The sequence below is a fragment of the Salmo salar genome, chromosome 29 (genome assembly GCF_965601325.2).
Source record: "Salmo salar chromosome 29, fSalSal1, whole genome shotgun sequence".
NCBI classification, from domain to species: domain Eukaryota; kingdom Metazoa; phylum Chordata; class Actinopteri; order Salmoniformes; family Salmonidae; genus Salmo; species Salmo salar.
Genome location: NC_138319.1, coordinates 13,175,110 through 13,199,191, shown reverse-complemented (window position 1 = coordinate 13,199,191; position 24,082 = coordinate 13,175,110). Strand labels below are relative to the sequence as shown.

General features: G+C 41.6%; 1 protein-coding gene across 4 annotated transcripts; it reads right to left on the bottom strand.

Moving 5' to 3' along the window:
- Positions 1-1,827: 1,827 nt before the first annotated feature.
- On the bottom strand, positions 1,828-7,920 carry paca (Glucagon family neuropeptides). 4 transcript variants are annotated; one of them, XM_045710479.2, is made up of 7 exons: positions 7,615-7,920; positions 7,193-7,297; positions 6,080-6,214; positions 5,516-5,620; positions 4,831-4,965; positions 4,238-4,358; positions 1,828-2,223 (listed from the first exon to the last, which is right to left on the bottom strand). In XM_045710479.2, the coding sequence occupies exons 2-7, from the start codon at positions 7,288-7,290 to the stop codon at positions 2,215-2,217; spliced, it is 603 nt and encodes a 200-aa protein (XP_045566435.1). In that variant the 5' UTR covers positions 7,291-7,297; positions 7,615-7,920; the 3' UTR covers positions 1,828-2,214.
- Positions 7,921-24,082: the final 16,162 nt, after the last annotated feature.

The following is a 24,082-nucleotide window of genomic DNA, read 5'->3' as shown; positions in this document are numbered from 1 at the left end:
TGGTGATCTTGGGCTTGTGTTCGGCTGCTCGGCCATTGAAAACCAATTCATGAAGCTCCCGACGAACAGTTCTTGTGCAGATGTTGCTTCCAGAGGCAGTACAGCCTCAAGGACAGACGATTTTTACTCACTACCTGCTTCAGCACTCGGTGGTCCCGTTCTGTGAACTTGTGTGGCCTACCACTTAGCGTTTGAGCCGTTGCTGCTCCTAGACGCTTCCACTTCACAGTAACAGCACTTACAGTTTACCGCGGAAGCTCTAGCAGGGCAGATATTTGACGAACTGACTTGTTGGAAAGGTGTCATCCTATGACGGTGCCACGTTGAATGTCACTGAGCTCTTCAGTAAGGCCATTCTACTGCCAATGTTTGTCTATGGAGATTGCATGGCTGTGTGCTCGATTTTACATACCTGTCAGCAACTGGTGTGGCTGAAAAAGTCAAATCCACTAATTTTAAGGGGTGCCCACATACTTTTTTATATATAGTGTATGTCCGATTCATCCATATCCTCACACTAAGATATGGAGCAACGTGACGTTATTGATTAGTGTTGTGTACGGTAATATTGACTGCTTTGGATGTAGTTTCCAGCTTCGAGCCACCTCAGTAGCTACAGACACTTGTTGGATTGGCTATGTAGTATGCCATGTGTTTGCATACATTTTCATGTGTATTGGATGTAACTTTTTTGTTGACTGTTTTGCATGTTGAGTTTATTTGGTGTTTTGCTATGTTTGTAATGATGCAAAATGTTCTCTTTTACTTCAGTTTTCTCCTCAATTTGTGCACCTTGGTTGAAGAGGGAGGTAGTGGCAATGTTCCTTTTCCTTCGCTACGAGAGTAAAGAATGTGTCATTAAGAATGGGAGGTATGGTATATACTATAGGCTTTTTAGAGATACCACCATGGTCCGAGTTCTTCATCCGTGACGTCCTAGTCGGATGCTGGGTACAGCAGGACAGCTGTGGGTGGTAGTGATCGGGTGATCCCTCCCATGTCTGACCCTCCACTGGTGCCATCCCAAGGGGGTCTGGGGATATGGGGGTATGGACACACGGGCAAGTGAAGTGTCAGGGTTTCACAGAATTCACACCAAAGAGCTATTTAGTGTTCTCTGATTCTGGGAAACCAGGGCAGAGGCCGCAGTCTGGCTTTTTCATCCTCATACCCATGATTCATATGGGTAGTGGTATCTCTGAGCACCTTAAATGTTCATTTATTGCAGATGTACTATTCACTGTAATTTGTTTATTTGTTTAGTAAGGCATCCACACTCAGCAAGGGAAATTATGTTTTATACTTCTAGCAGCACAACATGGCATGTTTAACACTGTTTTTTTTAGAAGAATGTAGTTATGGACATCCTTAGTTCCTTCTATATCCAATTGTTGTTTTTGTTTGTTTAAGATAATTATTTAGACTCCTATTTAATGCTGTGATACCCATTAGGTGTCTATTCTTTCATTTAGTCCTCTCCTCCTCTGTAATCTGTCTCTCTTTAGGCATTTTGGTATGATGGGTTAGTGAACAAGCACACCTATCAGACGGCTGCACTATAATATGTGGAGTGGGACTAAGATTGGCTAACAATTATCGTGTATTGTTGTATAGAAATTGTACTGCAGAGTTATCTGTACTAGCATCCTCACCTATGTGCTCGGGAGAACTACTTCTAGTGTTATGTGTTTCAAAGATTAGACGAAATTGTGTTGTTTACAAAAATTTATTCATACAAATCTTACAACACCTTTTTTTTTTCTTTTTTTTTAAACATTGATAGACTTGACCCTTGCGGGTTCGCCATTTTTTTTTACTTCATTATAATAGTACTCTCTAATATCAATTTTCTACACAATAAATATAGGTTTTAAGTTTAATCTTCACGTTTAGTAAGGCTGTTGGCGCTTTCAAAATGATACACATTATGGAGAGAGGGCAATCATGATGTTGGCAACTATCTATCACAATTATCTAAGTCTATGTGCTCTAAAACAACCGCCAAAAGAAATGATCACGAGCAAGAGTGCTCGGAGACTACACCTAATGGCACTAAAGATCCAATCAAATGTCTGCGCAACACAAAAACAATAACCAAAGGGTGAAATGTAAGCTGATGATGTGCAGCATTGTAGGGCTACTAAATAGCCATCTGTGATTCGTGGCGATTTTAAAGTCGAAGCAAGGCACCACAGCCGCAAGCTGCATCCTGCGTCACAAAGCCTGGAGGGGAATGCAGAATTAAAAGAAAGATTGATTTCATACACACAGGCACAGATCGAAGAACTTTGTCCTACTGCTCAGTGTCACAAAGCTCAAACCTAACCTACAGTGTCTGTAGAATCTGCCTGGTGGTTATTGGAGTTAGATCTCCTTGCTTTTTAGGCAAGTGGGCTGATGAGGTGTCTGGGCCAGGAAGGGGAAGTATACTGTGGGGATTCAGAAGCAACATTTTTCATGATCTTATTAGCTATTTTTTTTTTTTTATGCTGCCAAAACCCAGGATGGCTATTACAGACGTAGCTAGCCCAATCATGCTTCTAGTTAGAAGTGTGGCTTGTTCTGTCCGAGTAACCATTGTCTATATGTCACTGATGGGTACAAGTGAGAAGAGAGGCCAGGTTCTTCTAATGAAGTGTGGCAAACTTCGCCAGGTAACTCCCTTTTAAAGCCAAAACAAAATCACTGTTTTGCTCTTTCAAATTGATTGGTCATGGACTCTCCCTCTTTCGCTTTGTTCTCCTCTCCCTTCTTCCCACTCCTCTCATACTTGCGTCTATCTAGCACTCAACAGGTTCTCTGCTACTCTTCTTGTGATCATTTACGTCAACAGCAAAGAGGCAAGTAAACTGAGGAGCAAGTTTGGGATTGGTGGTGTTCAGAATAGTACAGGCACGGTTCATTATGTTTAAGGCTTTATCTTACTGTTGATTAGGTAGAAATTTTACTGTGCTTGGGCTGCCAGGATAGGTCATTCAAAACAACGATCATTCAAGAATTGTTTTTGGCATATATTACATTTGGAATGTAACAAAATCTTGCCTCAAGTCCCATTGAGAAGAGACTAAAAGGACAACATGACAAGACTCTAAGAGCTTCTCCTCTGCAGTACAGTCATCCGAGTTTCCTCGACAGAGGACAGGGGTCAGACGTTCAATCACACGTTGTGCAGTAATGTTGGGGAAGAACAAAAACAAAACAACATCCAGAAAACACAGATATGTAGATACGTCAATCAGTGAGCAAACAAAACCAGCCAATTGCAGTAGTTTGCACAGATTTTGTGGCTAGTGCAATTACTTTAATCATGCAGTCTAGCTTTACATTGGTTCACATGACAATAGAGGGGAAGCACAGTAGAGCAACCAGGAAGGTGCAACACATACGTCTTCAGATTACCTCTGCAATGTTCCTCATGAAAAAAACAACAACATTTGTGAAATTAAATGAAGCCATATAAAAAGTATCATGTTAGTCGAAACGGTCTGAATTTTTTTTTTTATTTCGAGTCTGCTAACATTCTAGGTTATTCTATGTTCATGATACTTCTTATGTGGCGAGAAGAGACATATGGAAAACCTTTAACAGCATTCCAGGTTTTCAAGAGCTTTTCAAACACACGGATAGCACTAGAGAGGAACACAAGATAGATACTTTGCACAAAGTTCAAAAGTGTAAGCTTATTTTCGTTTAACACTGAAGAAGAACAACCGGAAGAAAAGAAAAAGCTCAAAAGCACTCTGGTCCTCATCTTATATCGGGGTCATATAGGGGTCAAAGGGTCATTCTAACAAGCATTTCACTTTAGTGGCTGGATTACCACCATATGTAAGGCTTCTAAAGCCAGTTGGGTCATGTCTGTGTTGGTCAAAATAATTCATTTCTTTATAATACTGTTTGACATGACATTATTATCCTACAGCCTCTGATAGGATATTTATGGGGAATTTAAAAATATATACAGTATATCAACACACGTTATGTGTATAACATATCTATGCATCTATATTCACGTTCATACATATTCTGTACATGCATGCTTGACATGCATTATATAGGTGTGAATATAGTAGATACAGTATCTCTAGAAAGACAGGAGCACAAATGAGGAAAGAGGCGATTGGGTTGTATAAAGTATTTGGAGTGTAAGATCACAGGTTTACGTTAACGGTGAGAAAGAGGGAGAGACAGGAGACATCCCTCAAGACAAGGCCTTGGGAAAGAGCCTGGAACTCACCGGAAATTCGGGAGAGAACTGTTTCAGCCAGTCTCCCAAAATAGCCTCAAACTCATCCCCATCCGGGAGGGCATCAAAGTCTATGTCTTGTAGAATATGGTGAAAACCTAAGTCTTCAGGGCTGTTGTAAATAAAGACACTAATCTCTTAATTTCAGATGCCAAAAATTAACATTCAATACATTGTCTTTTAAACTATTTATTTTTCCTCACATTCATATATTTAAATGTTTAAAAGACAGGGTAAAGAGCATATTGATCATTTGCTCATAATTTAATCTTATTTTATAAGTAGGTCTAAAAAATAAATAAATATAGGCTATATTTAGGTTGAACAAAAAGATTGGTCCATAAAGTAGATCTGTGCGTTCTCAAGTGCTAAAGTACAAAAGAAAAACAATATTATTATCAAAATATTCATTTTAATGGCTTTACTTCATACATAAATACATGTTTAAAGAACACAAGAGCGATCCACTGATTGATTGTTCAGTTATCTCAAAATGATCTGGGCTGTACACACATGGTAGTTTGGGTTAGCAACGCTACAAATACGCTAGCCGGCGTCCTTTGTTTCTATATCTCTGTCTATACCTTTTCCCAAGGACTGCCGCCAGGTATTTCTTGACTGCCATTTGCTTTCGGTAGCGGCTGTAGCTATCTGTGAAGATCCCATCCGAATGTCGCTTTGACAGGGGCTCCGAGTCGTCTTCCATGGTGCTCCCGCCACTAGAAAGGGGGAAGAGTAGAAGAGTTCTCTCTGTTAGGAGACGTATACCCTGCCTCGGAGGGACTGTAGCCCGTAGGATGCGCTGCACAGTTCTGAGTTAAACTTAGGCTTTTAAAAATATATTCCGGAGGGTTGATTATTTCGATATCATCATGGTTAGGCTGGCTGGTTGAGGATATATATTGTAGGGAGTAATTGAAGCCTATATTTATCTTCAACCCTTGGGACTAATCCACCACATTAATTATTCATAATGAAAAGTAAATGTATTCAGCCACGTGTATCATGTGCTTTGCTCCTTAAAGAGACAATATCAGCACTGAGATTTACCGATTCGATCTAATGCCGCACCCGGATTTGCACTCTTGAAGATTTTATCAAGTCAGTCTACTCTGCGCGTAAAGGCGTCAAATTCAGGTGGGAAGACCACACACAGACACACGGGGAAATTAAACGAAACAGAATGAATATCAGAGTTAAAAGAAAAACGAACACCAAAAATAACTTGGATCACAAAATAAGAGACGACAACCAAGAAGATGTCCTTACCCTACACGCTTTGCCATCAGAGAATGGAGATATTTCCTTGCTGATAACTGACCCAGCGCTTTCCTGTAGGCTTTATTAAACATTCCGTCTGCATGCCTTTCCGTTCTGGGATGATAAAACGCCAAACAATAAATGACCACACTCAACACACACCCAGCGTTAAGTGGCAACATTAATGTAGCCTATACCAAATCCAACTCGTCATATGAGCCGTTTTCCAAAATGTGAGCTTAAATAGTGAATAGTTACTTTTATGACTTTGGAAATGGCCAGTTGAGATTAAAAGTGTTTCGTTATGTTTAAATTTGCCAAGTAAATAGCCTACTTTCCACTACATTATACCACAAAAGCTTTCCGATCAGCTTCGTTGGAATACCAAGGTATCAGTACCACCGACCCCCCCCCCCCCCCCCCCAAAAGGTTCTACAACAAAATGTGATTATTGACAGTACAGTTACTAACACACAACATATAACAGAAGAACAGAAATACGAGCCCAAATAATGAAATGTCTAGCATGAACGTCAACAACATTACAAACAATAGGTTGAGAATAGTAGTCACCTTTTCTCCGGTGGGTAGTATAAAGTGTACAAATCGTCAGCCACCGACGGGGGACTTCTTATAGCAATTTGATCACTGTCAAAAGCCAAGTCCGGTAACGAATTCCCATCCTCGTCATAAACCTCATTTTCAAGTCTGAAATCGGAAATGCATTTGAATGTTATATGCTTTTTGATCATGCATTAACATGACTAAACCAATTCTGAAAATAAACACTGAAATAAATGACTAATGTATTTTTAGATTGTAGCCTATATTTTATACATGTTTGAGACAATAGCTAACATGTATCTGCTTAAATTCTAAATAATTGTAATTTCTATCGGCCAATCCTAATTTGGCTACATCAGTTTACAGAACAAATTTAGTGGAAGCATGGGCTGTAGCCCTCAAAAGGCAACCAAACCCCACCCCATCGGAAATAGGAAGATAAAAACGTTTAATTTAAAATATTTTCCATTGTGAATGAAATATCATAACCTGAGCTCAAAAAGAAAATGTAGAGTTGTCATTCTAAAATAAAATTATGAAGATTATGACTTCTTAGTTAAGAGAATCACAATAAATTGATTTTGTTATTCTGTGAATTAGTGGCTCCTTCGTTTGCCTCATTCCTCAGAAAATTACGCCTCTCTGTCATTCCCATGGGACGCGTCTGCACGCAGAGCTACAGTTCTGTATCAGACGCTTGATCTACCAATAGCTGCTAATATGCCCTGTTCCAGTGATATGATTCCAAGTGCTCTAAAGCCCCTCATAACAAAACATTGCAGCATATTCACACTGAAAATAAAACACATTTAACAGTATCTTCCAATGTAGGCTATGGCATTCATTTTATACCCAAATTAATAAGATGCTCTGAAAATGTAAAAACAAATAATGCGTATTAATTTAGATATAAACGAAATAAAAATTATACACACATTGATTGAACGAAAAAAAAAGTGTGTAGCATTAACTATATACCTATGTGGTTGCAGGTATAACTGATAAACTGCTGTGCTCGTCTCGGGCGCTCAGCAGCAGATACAATGCGTTTGCCAATGTTCAGTTTACTAATCCTTTACATGCAGAGATGCTCAGTTGAAGGAGGGGTGAACAGGTACCTACCTAAGGTTAGGATAGTTAAGCCCGAGAGGTGAGCAGTAGACACTGTAGTGCATTATGATTCCATAGATGAGTAAGGCTAAAGTCGCGTTACTAGACATTGTCCTGCTGTGGAAAAAAATAAATATTACAACGTTAAATGTGCGAAGGCTATCTAACATTTCCACAGTCAGACTGAGGAAAAACGAAATTAATACATATTTCAAGAACGGATAGGTTTTTCTTCAATTTTGGAGAATAAATGTAATAAGCTTACAAAAAATGATTCAAACTCCCCATCTATTCAACAGCGCCTCAAAGTACGTAAAATGTGTTGACCCAAACATTCTAAAGTGTTAAACATCACCTCCAAACGTTCTAAAGTACTCAAGCCTGTTGCTGTATTCTCGATTTGTGTGCGTAAAAGTTCGGTAAGCATCACGTACCTATTGCAGTGTCGAGAGAGACGCTGTATGCGATCCGGGTGCGACTACGACTGGGAGAGTGAGATAGTCTCCCTCTCTCCCTTTCTCTCCTTCCCTCTCTCTCTCCCCTTGCTTCTTCTGGAAAGCGTCTCTGCCGCCTCCTGTTGCTCCTTCAATTTGTCCAACCCTCCGTGCGGTCACACATAAAACGCGATTCTCGGATCTCTGTATGCACACAACCCCGGGAGAAAGAGGCCAAACATTTGTCTTCACAGAGGAAACTTTTTGTTCTGAAGACTTGCTTCCCTCGGCTTTTTTATTCTTGAATCGAATGGCATGCCTTTTTCACTAGTCACGTTAGGGGATACTATCTACGTCATTGCCCCCATCCTCTCCGAATGTAATAATGTAGTACTTTTCCTTTCCCGTCAATGAGATGGCCGGAGTCATAAAGTGCATATGCATGTTTAGTTCAATCACGTAATTGTGGGACAATGAATGAATGCTAATATTTGTCAGCGTTACATAGATAGGCGGTATGCCAAGTGAGGTCAACGTGCGTGGTTAATTTCAATACCTCAATCAAATGACTAAAATCAAATCGCCCCCGTCAAACTTAAAGCCAACCTGATCCATCCTTCAATTATAGCCATATATGGTGAAAATGATCAAGGTCAAGGGCGTGCATCCCCATTGGCCCACGATACGTAGGCAACAGAGCGGGAGTACTCAGGTGCTGAAACGAGGCAACCCTGGAACTAACAATGGTTGAATGGGCGCGTTTTAGCAAGAAAAGGTGAAGGCTTGGGGTGCTTGTTGCACACACAAAGTTGATTTGAAACAGGAAAACAATATGTACATTCTCACTCTCTATTTAATGTTATTCTAAATGTTTTAGGACTTGATATAGCCTCCGTGCTTTCAACGCATTATGCACCTAGACATAGACTATTCTCTGTTATGCACACGCTCGAACGAGTGGCGCAGTGGTCTAAGGTACTGCTTCTCAGTGCTAGAGGCGTCACTACAGACCCTGGTTCAATTCCAGGCTGTATCACAACCGGCCGTGATTCGGTGTCCCATAGGGCGTCGTCCGGGTTGGGGTTTGGCCGGGGTAGGCCGTCATTGTTAAATATGTATTTGTTTCCAACTCACTTGCCTAGTTAAATAATGTAAAATATATATATATATATATATAGGGTTACTTAACAAGCCATAGAGGCCAATGAAGTTGATTTACCATATGAGAATATTTGGATTTTAGCATTTATTTGTTTATAAAATGTAGCCTGTAGGCCTACAACTATCTCACATGATGTCTAAAAAATACAACATGTACTTTGTTGTAATAGGGATCTTCTACACAGATTCACAAATAATATTCTATTAAAAATTATATCAAATGTTGTATCCAGTTTTTCAATATTATCTATAGGTGCTGAATGGAATTTTATGGTGAGAAATAGCAATCAGTGGAAATGATCATGGAGAAGCAACAGACTTTGTTTAATACAAAATCCCAAAGTTCCGCAGGTTTTAATCATTCATGACCATTGCCTGTCTGCCTATTTCACGCCCATGTCAGAATCATGTGTGGAATCTTTAGTGAATGATTCAGACCCTCTGACGTCTTGTGACGAACATTTAAGTACCGCTTGCAGATACTCGTGTACTTTTTGACTTTTTCATTCCAGGGATGAAACGAAAAGTTGCTCAGAAAAACGTCCCTTACATAAAGTGGCCGCTCCAAGCGCTGAGCGAGCACCGCCCCCAAGTGGTGATGTGGAGTAAGTGCGTCATAATGAGAAAGAAACTTCATGAAGTTTGCCAACATTAAAGGCCCAGTGCAGTCAAACACGTGATTTCCCGTGTTTTATATATATTTCCAAACTATGAGGTTGGAATAATACTGTGAAATTGTGAAAATGATGATAAAGCCCTTTTAGTGTAAGAACTGTTTGAAAAGACTGCCTGAAATTTCAGACTGACGTCACCAGGCAGTAAATTAGTTAGCCAAATAGACAACTAAGAAAAGAGTTCCAAACCTCTCTGTCAACAGATAGATTTCAGTTTTCCCCTCCCCACTCCACCCCCAGACAGTCCTAGCACATTCTTGCTTGAGAAACTGCTTTTTGCAAAGAAGCTATTTTTGTTTGTTTATTTTTTTATTTTATTTTTACCATTTTAATGAAAACAATCACAGTCAGGTACTTAATTGTTACCCAGAAATGATTTGATATTGATTAAAACAAAATTAAAGGGCTGCATTGGACCTTTAAATACTGTGAATATTATAGACAGACTATACATTTTCAGTAGATATTATTTTCATGTCTAATAACTATTCTAGACAGTTTGCCCTATGAATACAATGTTAACAATTACATATAAGTATCCATACTAATTCAATGTATATAGACTATTTTGAACCACAGGAAGGGAACTTAAATATACTGCAGCTAAATATAATATAATAACTTTATTGTTCCCAGAGGGAAATGTAGATAACGATATATATATATATATATATATATATATATATATATATATAACAGCAACATTCACACATGACAGATTCAAATGCTATATGAGGCATGTACAAGATAAACACAAGTCACAAAAAATCTCTCATAAACTAATACTAAAGATAACGTTTCTGATCACCTGGCAGCTGAATAGCTTTTTTATCAGAAATATATAATTCCCAGAAATATCATCCAATTTTAGGAGGGGTGGAATCTAATAACAAGAACACAATCAATAACCCATCATCATTTCAGAAGTGCAGGGATAAAAAAGGATGTGAATGCCTGTCAGGAAGATTGATGAGGTTATTTATATCCCATCATTTCTGAGTTATGCCATTAAGGGTTTACACAAAGTGCTTTGGCTACTTCCTGTCATAATATGTGGCCACTCTGAAACCAACCCCTTCTCACTTTGTTGACAAAGGTTTACTGTAAGTTACTCTGGATAGAGTGTCTGCTAAATGACTAAAATGTAAATGTAAATGTTTGTTTGGAATATCCACAAATCCTTAAGTGAAGCTAATGAACATTAGAGCCATTCCCAGCTGAGAGGGCTAATTGAGGTTGCAGCTGGCTGTTGTAACCATAAGCTTTTACTGCTACCAAAAACATGAAGTCAACCGTTATTGGAGGACAAGACCTGACCACAATCTAGAAAACTCAGATGAGTTTGAATAAATGTTCTTTCTTTTGTTTAGAACAAATATAGAATTGTGTTTATCCAAGGACAAACCCCTCACGAAAAGATATCAAGGGTATGTCAGAAATATCACCTATTCCTTTCATAGTGGACTACTTTTTACCAGGACCTAGGGGAGCTGATCAAAAGTAGTACAATGTAGGGAATAGGGTGCTATTTGGTACGGAGCCCTGCTCAGCTCTTTCCAGGCTTAATTTGATGTGTAACTGACTCATACATTTTCACAGAGGGACGCAGATTTACTCATGCTTTCTGATAGGATCAGAGTTTATACAGCCTTCATAACATCTGTAGCCAATATCACACTGTACACAAAGGACAGAAGGAGTTTATAGGAGGCACAGAACTCATCATTGAGGCCCGCACAATACCCCCCTTGATCATCATGTCCACTGTTTGCCTGAGTAGATACACAAACATTATTTCTGCTAAATCTCAATCTGTTAATGACTATACGACCCACGTCCAGGAGTAGGGTCATTTAAACCAGGGAATAGGGCACCTCTTATCGTATTGAGTGATCAAACAAGGGTTACTAAAAAGGCATATCTGACTCACTGTAATAATAATAATAACCACTTCTGTTGACAATACTAGTGTCTTAATTATATAGGGTTAACAGGTACAATATTTTATTATGCAGTGGGCAAATATGTATCTCACTAGTGTGTGTGTGTGTGTGTGTGTTTGTGTGTGTGTGTGTGTGTAATGAGTTTCTTACAGCAGGGAGTTTTAATTAGATTTTGATTAAGAGATGTATCTTGATCTTCCATTCTTGAAATTACTAAAAAAAAGCTTCAATACATTTTCCACTGGTAGAATATAGTAGCTTGATCTGTTTTAATCAAAATATCAAAACAGAACACGCATCAATGATAAAATGATTAGATTAAAGCCAAAGCGAAAACACCAGCGATGAAGAAACTTCGGAGCAATTTTAGAGCATTATTGCAATTAATTGTTCATTGCCATATTGATCGTTCCACGAATAGAGTACATTTTGTATAGTGTAACTTGGTGAGAAAAAATGTATTAATTGTTTCACCTAATTTGAACAATCTGTTCAAGTTCATAAAAAAAACATGTTTTCACATCTCAAGGGGTGAAATTAAAAATCTGACTATAGTAAGAGTGAATAAAGGGCCATTAAAGTAGCAGGGTTGACCATAACAGTGTTTTCCTCTTAAATCAGCTATAAATCCCCTTGTGACAAGGGAGAATGGAACTTTGATGTGTGCAACAGAGAGGAGCAATTAATTGCAAGCTTCACAAACATTTTTAATTGTTAAAACATTTCTAGCCTATCGGGGGGTTTGGGTCAATCCGAATTGAAAGCAGTCAATTCACGAAGTGATTTGAATTCAAAATTCAGAAATAAATAGCTTCTACTTGTCAGTTTATTTCATGTATTGTGTAATTGATATGTACGCTGAGTGTTCTTTCAATGACAGACTGACCAGGTGAATCCAGATGAAAGCTATGATCCTTTATTGATGTCACTTGTTAATTCCCCTTCAATCAGTGTAGATGAAGGTGAGGAGACAGGTTAAAGAAGGATTTTTAAGCCTTGAGACAATTGAGACATGGATTGTGTGTGTTTGTCATTCAGAGGGTGAATGGGCAAGACAAAAGATTTAGGTGTCTTTGAACACGGTATGGTAGTAGGTGCCAGGCGCACCGGTTTGTGTCAAGAACTGCAATGCTGCTGGATTTTTCACACTCAACAGTTTTCCGTGTGTATCAAGAATGGTCAACCACCCAAAGGACATCCAGCCAACTTAAAACAACTATGGGAAGAATGGGCAAGCATCACTGTGGAACGCTTTCAACACCTTGTAGAGTCCATGCCCTGACAAATTGAGGCTGTTCTCAATATTAGAAAGGTGTTCTTAATGTTTTTTACACAGTGTCTATAGATTTGGTGGAATTGTTTTTTGACATGTTCATACAGGGCTAATCTGCAAAAGGGCATGGTGCCCTGGCTAAATAAATGTTTGGTTTTTGAATTCACTGAAAATATTACATTTTTGCAGTTAATGAATTGGAATTAGTTTGTTCTGAAATGACTGCCTTCGTTCGAATTGACCCAAACCCTGCTATGGTAACAGGGTTGACGTGTTGTAGTATCAGCTTACCTGCTTTTACACTGATTTGACTGTTATATGTTCCTTTGAAAAAAATATTTAAAGGAATAGTTTCACCCTATTAAAATCCTTAAGAGTATTGACACACCTGTGCGTCAGTAACAGTTACATTTTTTAAATAATAATCCACCACATCCTCCTATGTCGGCCTTCCGCATCTGCGGTGACAGGTGGCAGAGCTAGAGCGGAGTTTTTCAGACCATATCCCCCCCCAAAACTAAAGGTCTTCTCGCGAAAATGTCTGAAACGTACAAACATTTATGACCACTATGGAAAGGGGCAACTCACGAACAAGGCGGCCTTCTGTTCCTCTATGATCCCCACAAGTGTCACTGGACTCATCTGAAGTTAACCCATACAAATGAATATACAGTGTCTCCTAGATATAGGACAGACACTTCAAAACCTTATTCCCTATGATTTAAAGGCTTAGACTTTGAGGTAAAACAAGAGTTAATTTCATGTAACAGGACTGACCTTCAACTGAGGGACAGACGGAAATGAAACACAAATTACATTAAATAATCATCTTCAGAAAGGACTTTGTCATAGCAAGAACATAACCAGGGCTTTACAATAATGGTGAAAACTTGAAGAAATGTTAAAAATGGGCACATATTTTTTTCAAAATTCTCAATACTGCCCCCTAGCCCCAACAGGTTTTAAGGCAAGGGCTGATTTCAAGGTTTTACTGCTAACCAGAAAAGCATTACATGGGCTTGCTCCTACTTGTCTTTCTGATTTGGTCCTGCCGTACATACCTACACGTATGCTACGGTCACAAGACACAGGCCTCCTAATTGTCCCTAGAATTTCTAAGCAAACAGCTGGAGGCAGGGCTTTCTCCTATAGAGCTCCATTTTTATGGAATGGTCTGCCTACCCATGTGAGAGACGCAGACTCGGTCTCAACCTTTAAGTCTTTATTGAAGACTCATCTCTTCAGTAGGTCCTATGATTGAGTGTAGTCTGGCCCAGGAGTGTGAAGATGAATGGAAAGACACTGGAGCAACGAACCGCCCTTGCTGTCTCTGCCTTGCCAGTTCCCCTCTCTCCACTGGGATTCTCTGCCTATTACAGGGTCCGAGTCACTGGCTTACTGGTGCTCTTCCATGCCGTCCCTAGGAGGGGTGCGTCATTTGAGTGGGTTGAGTCACTGATGTGGTCTTCCTGTCTGGGTTGGCGCCCCCCCCTTGGGTTGTGCCGTGGCGGAGATCTTTGTAGGCTATACTCGGCCTTGTCTCAGGATGGTAAGTTGGTGGTTGAAGATATCCCTCTAGTGGTGTGGGTGCTGTGCTTTGGCAAAGTGGGTGGGGTTATATCCTGCCTGTTTGGCCCTGTCTGGGGGTATCATCTGATGGGGCCACAGTGTCTCAGCCTCCAGTATTTATGCTGCAGTAGTTTATGTGTTCGGGGGCTAGGGTCAGTCTGTTATATCTGGAGTATTTCTCCAGTGTCCTATGTGAATTTAAGTATGCTCTCTCTAATTCTCTCTTTCTCTCTTTCTTTCTTTCTCTCTCTCGGGGGACCTGAGCCTTAGGACCATGCCTCAGGACTACCTGGCATGGTGACTCCTTGCTGTCCCCAGTTCACCTGGCTGTGCTGCTGCTCCAGTTTCAACTGTTCTGCCTGCGGCTATGGAACCCTGGCCTGTTCACCGGACGTGCTACCTGTCCCAGACCTGCTGTTTTCAACTCTCTAGAGACAGCAGGAGCGGTGGAGATACTCTCAATGATCGGCTATGAAAAGCCAACTGACATTTACTCCTGAGGTGCTGACCTGTTGCACCCTCGACAACTACTGTGATTATTATTATTTGACCATGCTGGTCATTTATGAACATTTGAACATCTTGGCCATGTTCTGTTATAATCTCCACCCGGCACAGCCAGAAGAGGACTGGCCACCCCTCATAGCCTGGTTCCTCTCTAGGTTTCTTCCTAGGTTTTGGCTTTTCTAGGGAGTTTTTCCTAGCCACCGTGCTTCTACACCTGCATTGCTTGCTGTTTGGGGTTTTAGGCTGGGTTTCTGTACAGCACTTTGAGATATCAGCTGATGTAAGAAGGGCTATATAAATTTGATTTGATGACTAAACCTTATCAGGGATTTGAACTTAAAATATCTTGGTTGCTTGCAACCTGAAATGTCCTGTTACATGTCCTGCTACACAACCAGGCCTGTAAGCCTAAAACGATATGGCTACAGACTTATTGGCAAGAATACATTCCTGCACTTTGCTAAAAGCTACCCAGAATCAAGTAAATAATTGTCCAATTATCACCATTAATGTTACATCAGTGTAAAACTAGCTCAAGGACACTTGTCACAGAGTATACATGAATGCTTAGGGGATTTGAACTTGCAGCTTCCTGTTTGAGTGCATCAAAGTTTCTGCAGAGCACTCAAAAATGTTGAGTATGGTTAGGGTACAGTGTCATTCCTTTGCGTACAAAAGGTCAAAGGTAAACTTCACAGGTACATACTTGTACTCACATGGTACAGTTTGGTAGCATGTATAATGGGACATTTTCAAACAAATATTTTGAATATAAGGTACGATCATCAATGCTCATTGATAGGTGGGGGCAATGTACTGGTGGGGCTCATTAGCATATTTGCGGACGTGGTCAAATATGTGTTGTAGCAGTTTAAGGGTTTGATGGTTATTACCTCCTTTGACACTGTCTATTCTGCAAACTTTGTAAGAGCATGTGTCACTAATGAGCTGCACTGTCTTTGTCTTTGATATTTGGATGAAACCATGAGTAAAGCCAGTGTGTCCATGTATGTGGATGACTCACCACTACACTACACTAGGGGTGGCAGGTAGGCTAGTGGTTAGAGCGTTGGGCCAATAACCGAACGGTTGCTGGATCGAATCCCAGAGCTGACAAAGTAAACATCAGTCATTCTACCCCTGATCAAGGAAGGTAACCCACTGTTCCACGGGCGCTGTGGATGTTGATTTAGGCAGCCCTGTTTAAAATACTAGCACACAGCTCATACACCCATGCATACCCCACAAGACATGTCACCAGAGGTCTCTTCACAGTCCCCAGACTATGGGAGGTGCACAGTACTACATAGAGCCATGACTACATAGAACTCTATTTCACATCAGGTAACTGATGCAAGAAGTAGAATCAGATTTAAAAAAATAGGTCAAAATACACCTTACGGAACAACGGGGATTGTGAAGAGACATACACATGCATACGCACACATTGTGATATTGTTGCATGGTGGTATTAAACATTTCATATTGTAGATATGTAGTGGTTTAAAAATGTTATTGTTTTATATGTTATATGTTATGTTATGTTATGTAAATGCTTATGTTTGGACACCAGGAAGAGCAGCTGCTGCCTTGGCAACAGCTAATGGGGATCCATAATAAATACAAAATACAAATATGTGGTGTCAGAAGAGTGGAGAATGTTGGGTTGGTGAAAGTGACTCGAGGTGGAATAGTGTTGATTTTTTGCATTTCTGCCATCCAGAGAGAACGTGCGCTCCACACCATGTGACTGCGGACAAGAACTATGACTTGCTTTCCTCTCCGGAGCAGGGCGCCGTTGAAATGAGTGATAACTGGAGTTAAGTGTTGAGAAGGATCAACTGGTGTCTGTGATGCTCGCCCTTTGGTGCGACGCAGACCCGGTGAAGAGCATGATGAAACAGAGAAAACACTGTCTGCACTACTGAGTTTTGATGAAGAGTCTACCAGATAAAGAAGAAGAACAAGCTTCACAAGAGACATCTCAAATGGGAGATGTATAAAACATTATTGATGCAATGTATAAAACGTCATTGATGCAATTTCAATGTTGTTTGAGTTGCCTGTGTATCACCCAATTGTTTAGGGGGTAGATCAGCTTTAATATTGCAGATAGATTGCTTAGTTTCATCGAACAAACACCTGATTGGTTTGTTAGCAGACAAAAAGGCTACGCTGCGTACGCGCTACAGCGTTACGGAAGCGTTTAGCTGCCGAAATTCAATTGGGAATGCAAATGGTAAAATTATAAATTAATATCATGTTTCCAACTGCTTTTCCTCAATGGGAATGCATTTTTGTGACAAATTCTAATTGAAATGCAAAAAAATATAATCCGATCCAGATTCAGAGATTGTTTAAGTCACATAGCCTCCGAGCTCCAACATGCAGGACTAAGTGAAATAAAACAATGAAAATGTTAAGAAAAAACAACAAAGATATAAATATAAATAGCACTATATACATAACAACAACTGATGCAGTGATTAATAAATACATGTCCACTGGGGTGGAGGCAGAGTAAAGACTGTTGAGGGGGTGGGGGGGAAATGATCATAGGGGGAGCAGCAGGCAGACTAAATTACCATTGAGGGGGTGTGGGGACCAAGTGAAATAAAACAATACAAAAAAAATATATATACACATATTAACAACTGCAACAGTGATGAATGTCATTGGGGTGGGGGCAGAGTAAAAGTATGTTGAGGGGAGCAGCAGGTAAGGTAAGTGACCGTTGAGGGGGTGGGTCCATAGGGGGAGTAGGTAGCTGACTAGTGTTGGCTATTCAGCAGCCTGATGGTCTGGGGGTAGAAACTATTGGCCAGTCTTCCAGTTTTCGCCATGATGCTCCTTTACTGCTCGCATTTGAGTGATGGAAGCAGGGAGAACAGGGCATGGCTGAGGTGGCTGGGGTCCCTTTTTAACTATTTTATTTCACCTTTATTTAACCAGGTAGGCCAGTTGAGAACAAGTTCTCATTTACAACTGCGACCTGGCCAAGATAAAGCAAAGCAGTGTGACAAAAACAACAACACAGAGTTCCGCATAAACAAACGTACAGTCAATAACACAATAGAAAAATCTATGCACAGTGTGTGCAAATGTAGAAGAGTAGGGAGGTAAGGCAATAAATAGGCCATAGAGGCGAAATAATTACAATTTAGCATTAACACTGGAGTGATAGATGTGCAGATGATGATGAGCAAGTAGAGATACTGGGGTGCAAAAGAGCAAGAGAATAAATAACAATATGGGGATGAGATAGTTGGGTGTGCTATTTACAGATTGGCTGTGTACAGGTACAGTGATCGGTAAGCTGTCAAGCTGATGCTTAAAGAAAGAGAGGGAGATATAAGACTCCTAATTCAGTGATTTTTTCATTTTTGCAATTCGTTCCAGTCATTGGCAGCAGAGAACTTGAAGGAAAGGCAGCCAAAGGAAGTGTTGGCTTTGGGGCTGACAAGTGAAATATACCTGCTGGAGCGTGTGCTATGGGTGGGTGTTGCTATGGTGACCAGTGAGCTAAGATAAGGCTGGGCGTTACCTAGCAAAGACTTATAGATGGCCTGGAGCCAGTGGGTTTGCTGACGAATATGTAGTGAGGGCCAGCCAATGAGAGCATACAGGTCACAGTGATGGGTAGTATATGGGGCTTTGGTGACAAAACGGATGGCACTGTGATAGACTGCATCCATTTTGCTGAGTAGAGTGTTGGAGACTATTTTGTAAATGACAATGCCAAAGTCAAGGATCGGCAGGATAGTCAGTTTTATGAGGTTATGTGTGACATTATGAGTGAAGGAGGCTTTGTTGAGAAATAGGAAGCCAATTCTAGATTTAATTTTGGATTGGAGATGCTTAATGTGAGTCTGGAAGGAGAGTTTACTGTCTAACCAGACACCTAGGTATTTGTAGTTGGCCACATATTCTAAGTCAGAACCGTCCAGAGTAGTGATGCTAGTCGGGCAGGTGGGTGCGGGCAACAGTCGGTTGAAGAGCATGCATTTAGTTTTACTAACATTTAAAAGCAGTTGGAGGCCACGGAAGGAGTGTTGTATGGCTTTGAAGCTCGTTTGGAGGTTTGTTAACACAGTGTCCAAAGAAGGCCCAGATGTATACAGAACGGTCTCGTCTGCATAGAGGTGGATCAGAGAAGTTGCTGCAGGGGGTACAGAGCTGTTGGCCGGGGTAGGGGTAGCCAGGTGGAAAGCATGGCCAGCCGTAGAAAAATGCTTATTGAAATGATCGATTATCGTAGATTTATCGGTGGTGACAGTGTTTCCTAGCCTCAGTGCAGTGGGCAGCTGGGAAAGGTGCTCTTTTTCTCCATGGACTTTACCTTGTCCCAAAACTTTTTGGAATTACTGCTACAGGATGCACATTTCTGTTTGAAAAAGCTAGCCTTAGCTTTCCTAACTGACTGAGTATATTGGTTCCTGACTTCCCTGAAAAGTTGCATATCGCGGGGGCTATTCAATGCTAATGCAGAACGCCACAGGAAGTTTTTGTGCTGGTCAAGGGAAGTCAAATCTGGGGTGAACCAAGGGCTATATCTGTTCTTAGTTTGACATCTTTTGAATGGGGCATGCCTATTTAAGATGACGAGGAAAGCACTTTTAAATTTAACAGCAACCAGGCATCCTCTATTGACAGGATGAGGTCAATATCCTTCCAGGATACCCGGGCCAGGTAGATTAGAAAGGCCTGCTCGCTGAAGTGTTTTAGGGAGCGTTTGACAGTGATAAGGGTTGGTCGTTTGACCACGGACCCATCACGCACGCAGGCAATGAGGCAGTGATATCTGAGATCCTGGTTGAAGACAGCAGAGGTGTATTTAGAGGGCAAGTTGGTCAGGATGACATCTAAGAGGGTGCCCATGGTTACGGATTTAGGGTTGTACCTGGTAGGTTCCTTAATAATTTGTATGAGATTGAGGGCATCTAGTTTAGATTGTAGGACGGCCGGGGTGTTAAGTATATCCCAGTTTAGGTCACCTAACAGTACAAACTCTGAAGATAGATGGGGGGCAATCAATTCACAGATGGTGTCCAGGGCACAGCTCGGGGCTGAAGGGGGTCTATAACAAGTGGCAACGGTGAGAGACTTGTTTCTGGAAAGATGGATTTTTATAAGTAGAAGCTCAAATTTTTGGGGCACAGACCTGGATAGTATGACAGAACTCTGCAGTCTATCTCCGCAGTAGATTGAAACTCCGGCCTCTTTGGCAGTTCTATCTTGTCAGAAGATGTTTCAGTTAGGGATGGAAATTTCAGGATTTGTGGTGGCCTTCCTAAGTCATGATTCAGACACGGCTAGGACATCAGGGTTGGCGGAGTGTGCTAAAGCAGTGGATAAAACAAAACTTAGGGAGGAGGCTTCTAATGTTAACATGCATGAAACCAAGGCTTTTACGGTTACAGAAGTCAACAAATGAGAACGCCTCGGGAATGGGAGTGGTGCTGGGGGCTGCAGGGCCTGGGATAACCTCTACATCACCAGAGGAACACTGGAGGAGTAGAATAAGGGTATGGATAAAGGCTATAAGAACTGGTCGTCTAGTACGTTCGGAACAGAGAATAAAAGGAGCAGATTTCTTGGCGCGGAAGAATAGATTCAAGGCATAACGTACAGACAAGGGTATGGTAGGATGTGAGTACAGTAGAGGTAAAACTATGCATTGAGTGACGATGAGAGAGGTTTTGTCTCTAGAGGCACCAGCTAAGCCAGGTGAGGTCACTATGTGTGTGGGGGGGGGGGGGGGGGGTGTAACAAAAGGGCTATCTAAGGCATACTGGGCAGGGCTAGTGGCTCTACAGTACAATAATCACTAACCAAAACAGCAATAGACAAGGCATATTGACATTAGGGAGAGGCATGTATAGCCAAGTGATCATAGGGTCCAATGAGTAGCACTAGATGAGTCAGGGTGCCAATTCCGTAGTCGCTGCTATGCTAGGCGAGCTGGAGACACGGCGATTCAGACAGCTGGCAGGCCGGGGCAAGCACATGGGCATCAGGCAATGTCGCAACGCAAGAGCCTGTTGAAACCACCTCGGACGGTTATGTCGGCAGATCAATCGTGATGGATCGGCGGGGCTCAGTGTCGGCAGTAAAGGGTCCAGGCCAATTGGCAAAAGAGGTATTCTTGCCCAAGAATTGGCTGGTGGACCTCTTTGGCTAGCCGGGAGATGGGCCAAGCTTGATGCTAGCTCCAGGCTAACAGGTGCTTGCTTCGGGACAGAGATGTTAGCCAGGAGTAGCCACTCAGATAGCAGCTAGCTAGCTGCGATGATCCGGTGTAAAGGTTCAGAGCTTGCGGTAGGAATCCGGAGCTATGGTAAGAAAAAGCAGTCTTATATGCTCTGGGTTGATATCGCGCTGTGCAGACTGGCAAGAATTGATCAGTTTGAGGCTGGCTGATGTCTGAGTTAGCGGTGAGGACCGCTAGCAGTGGCTAACTGACTACTAGCTAATAGCTAGTTAGCCTCTGATGGGGGTTCCGGTTCTAAAGTATAAAAATAGCAGATCCGTACCACATTTTGTGAGGCGGGTTGTAGGAGAGTATATTCAGTCCGTAGATGGAATGTGAGATTAAAATATATACAAAATATATACGAAGAAAACAATATACACACGGGACAAGACAAAAACACACGTCCGACTGCTACGCCATATTGGATAACCCTTCTTGGCCTTCCTGCGACACCTGGTGTTGTAGGTGTCCTGGAGGGCAGGCAGTGTGCACCCAATGGTGCGTTCGTCTGCGCGTATCATCCTCTGAAGCGCATTGCGGTCCGCGGCAGTGGAGTTGAAGTTATTGACCGTCTCCACAGCGACCCTGTTGATGAAGATGGGGGCGTGTACAGCCTGATTCCTCCTGAAGTCTACAATCAGCTCCTTTGTGTTGCGGACTTTGAGGAAGAGGTTGTTTACCTGGCACCAGGCCAGGGCCGTGATTATCATTGTCATTTTAAAGATTGAGCATGTGTAATGTCTGCCAATTTGAAAAATAAATAGCAAAATGTGTTTGATATTTAATTTCCATGGTACTATACAGTACAATGCTGACACAAATTAAAATGTAAATGTTTAAATGACAAATCCTTTCTTTCTTTCCAATTTCATTTCCTTGTTGTGAAAGCTCGAATTGTAACAAAAATAGAAAAAAATTATCAGTTGGCAATTGACAATGCCTTTCCATACTCTGCTTGGTTTAAGACTGTCAAAATGCAAATGATCAATCAAATTCGATAAATCAATCGCAATGCTTCATTTGACTCTTTCGTTCCCTCATTTGCGTTATCGTTTTCAACCCGTGTTGATGGTCTATCAAACACTGCAGAGAGGAAAAGGGAGAGGGCCAACTCGGTGGAAAATCTTTCTGCGTCCAGCAGGTGGTGTATTTTCGATGTTTCGCACCCCAAGCAAGGAGTTATTTTATGGAGATCAATGACAGAGTGTCGAATTTGGTCAACAAAAAAATGTATGGCTTATTTGCTACGTGAGGTTAAATAAATTATGAGAAATATATTTCATATTTGAGATTCTTCAAATAGCCAACCTTTGCCTTGATGACAGCTTTGCACACTCTTGGCATTCTCTCAACCAGCTTCATGAGGTAGTCAACTGGAATGCATTTCAATAAACAGGTGTGCCTTCTATAAAGTTCATTTGTGGAATTTCTTTCCTTCTTAATGCGTTTGAGCCAATCAGTTGTGTTGTGGCAAGGTAGGGGGGTATACAGAAGATAGCCCTATTTGGTAAAAGACCAAGTACATATTATGGCAAGAACAGCTCAAATAAGCAAAGCGAAAAGACAGTCCATCATTACTTTAACTTCTTGCGGATTAGTGGGACGCTAGTATAATATAATATAAATAATAAACTTTCATGAAATCACAAGTGCAATACATCAAAATAAAGCTCCCAAACGTTACCAATAAACTTATCCAAACAAGTCAATCAACGTTTATAATCAAACCTTAGGTACCCTAATACGCAAATAAACAATCAAATTTAAGACGGAGAATCGTTATTGTCTTTACCGGAGAAAAATACCAAAGAACACACTCTCATTCACGAGCTTGGAAACACTACAGCCAAAATGACAGCCATCTAGAAAAACTACAATTTGTGGCTCATCCCCATGTGGCTCAGTTGGTAGAGCATGGTGTTTGCAACGCCAGGGTTGTGGGTTCGATTCCCACGGGGGACCAGTACGGATATTTTTTTTTATAAATGAATGCATTCATTACTGTAAGTCGCTCTGGATAAGAGCATCTGCTAAATTTGAAAATGTAATTTTTCCAAAAAACCAGCCTGAAACTCTTTCTAAAGACTGTTGACATCTAGTGGAACCCTAGGAACTGCAATCGAGCATGATTTTGCCCTATTATAAAAGTGCCAGCCATTGAAATCAGTGGTAGGATGAATTTGATGACAGCTCCTCAGATTCCCGTGGTTTTGCGATTCTCCTGGCTCCAGCAACCTCCCCGCCATTCCCGCTGAGTACCAGGACCTTCGGGAGGTATTCAACAAGGCCCATGCCACTTCGCTTACGCCGCACTGACCATATGACTGGGGGATTGACCATCTCCCTAGCACCACTCCGCCCCGGGGATGACTGTACTCGCTGTCGGGACTGGAGACCAAGGCTATGGACACCTACATTGGGGACTCCCTAGCTGCAGGATTTATACATCCTTTGTCCTCTCCCGCTGGTGCAGGGTTCTTCTTTGTGGAAAAGAAGGACAAGACCCTGCACCCATGTATCGATTACCGAGGACTCAATGACATAATATGGGAGGGGGATGAGTGGAAGACTGCCTTCAACATGGCCAGCGGCCACTACGAGTATTTGGTCATACCATTTGGCCTCACCAACGCCCTTGCTATGTTCCAGGCTCTGGTAAATCATGTTCTCTGCGACATGTTGAACCGGTTCGTCTTCGTCTACATTGATGACATCCTCATCTTCTCCCGCTCCCACCAAGAACATGTGCTCCACGTCCGACAGGTTCTTCAACGCCTCCTGAAGAACCAGCTGTTTAAGGCAGAGAAGTGTGAGTTCCATCGCTCCACCATCCCCTTTCTGGGGTACATCCTCTCCACTGGGAGTGTCCAGATGGATCCCGGGAAGGTGAGAGTGGTGGTGGATTGGCCCCAGCCTTCGTCCAGGGTGCAGCTGCAACTTTGCCTGGGTTCGCCAACTTCTATCGCCACTTCATCCGGGATTACAGCACCCTGGCTTCCCCCCTGTCAGCACTCACCTCTCTCAAGGTTCCGTTCACATGATCCCCTGCTGCTGATCAGGTGTTCCAGGACCACTTTCACCACTGTCA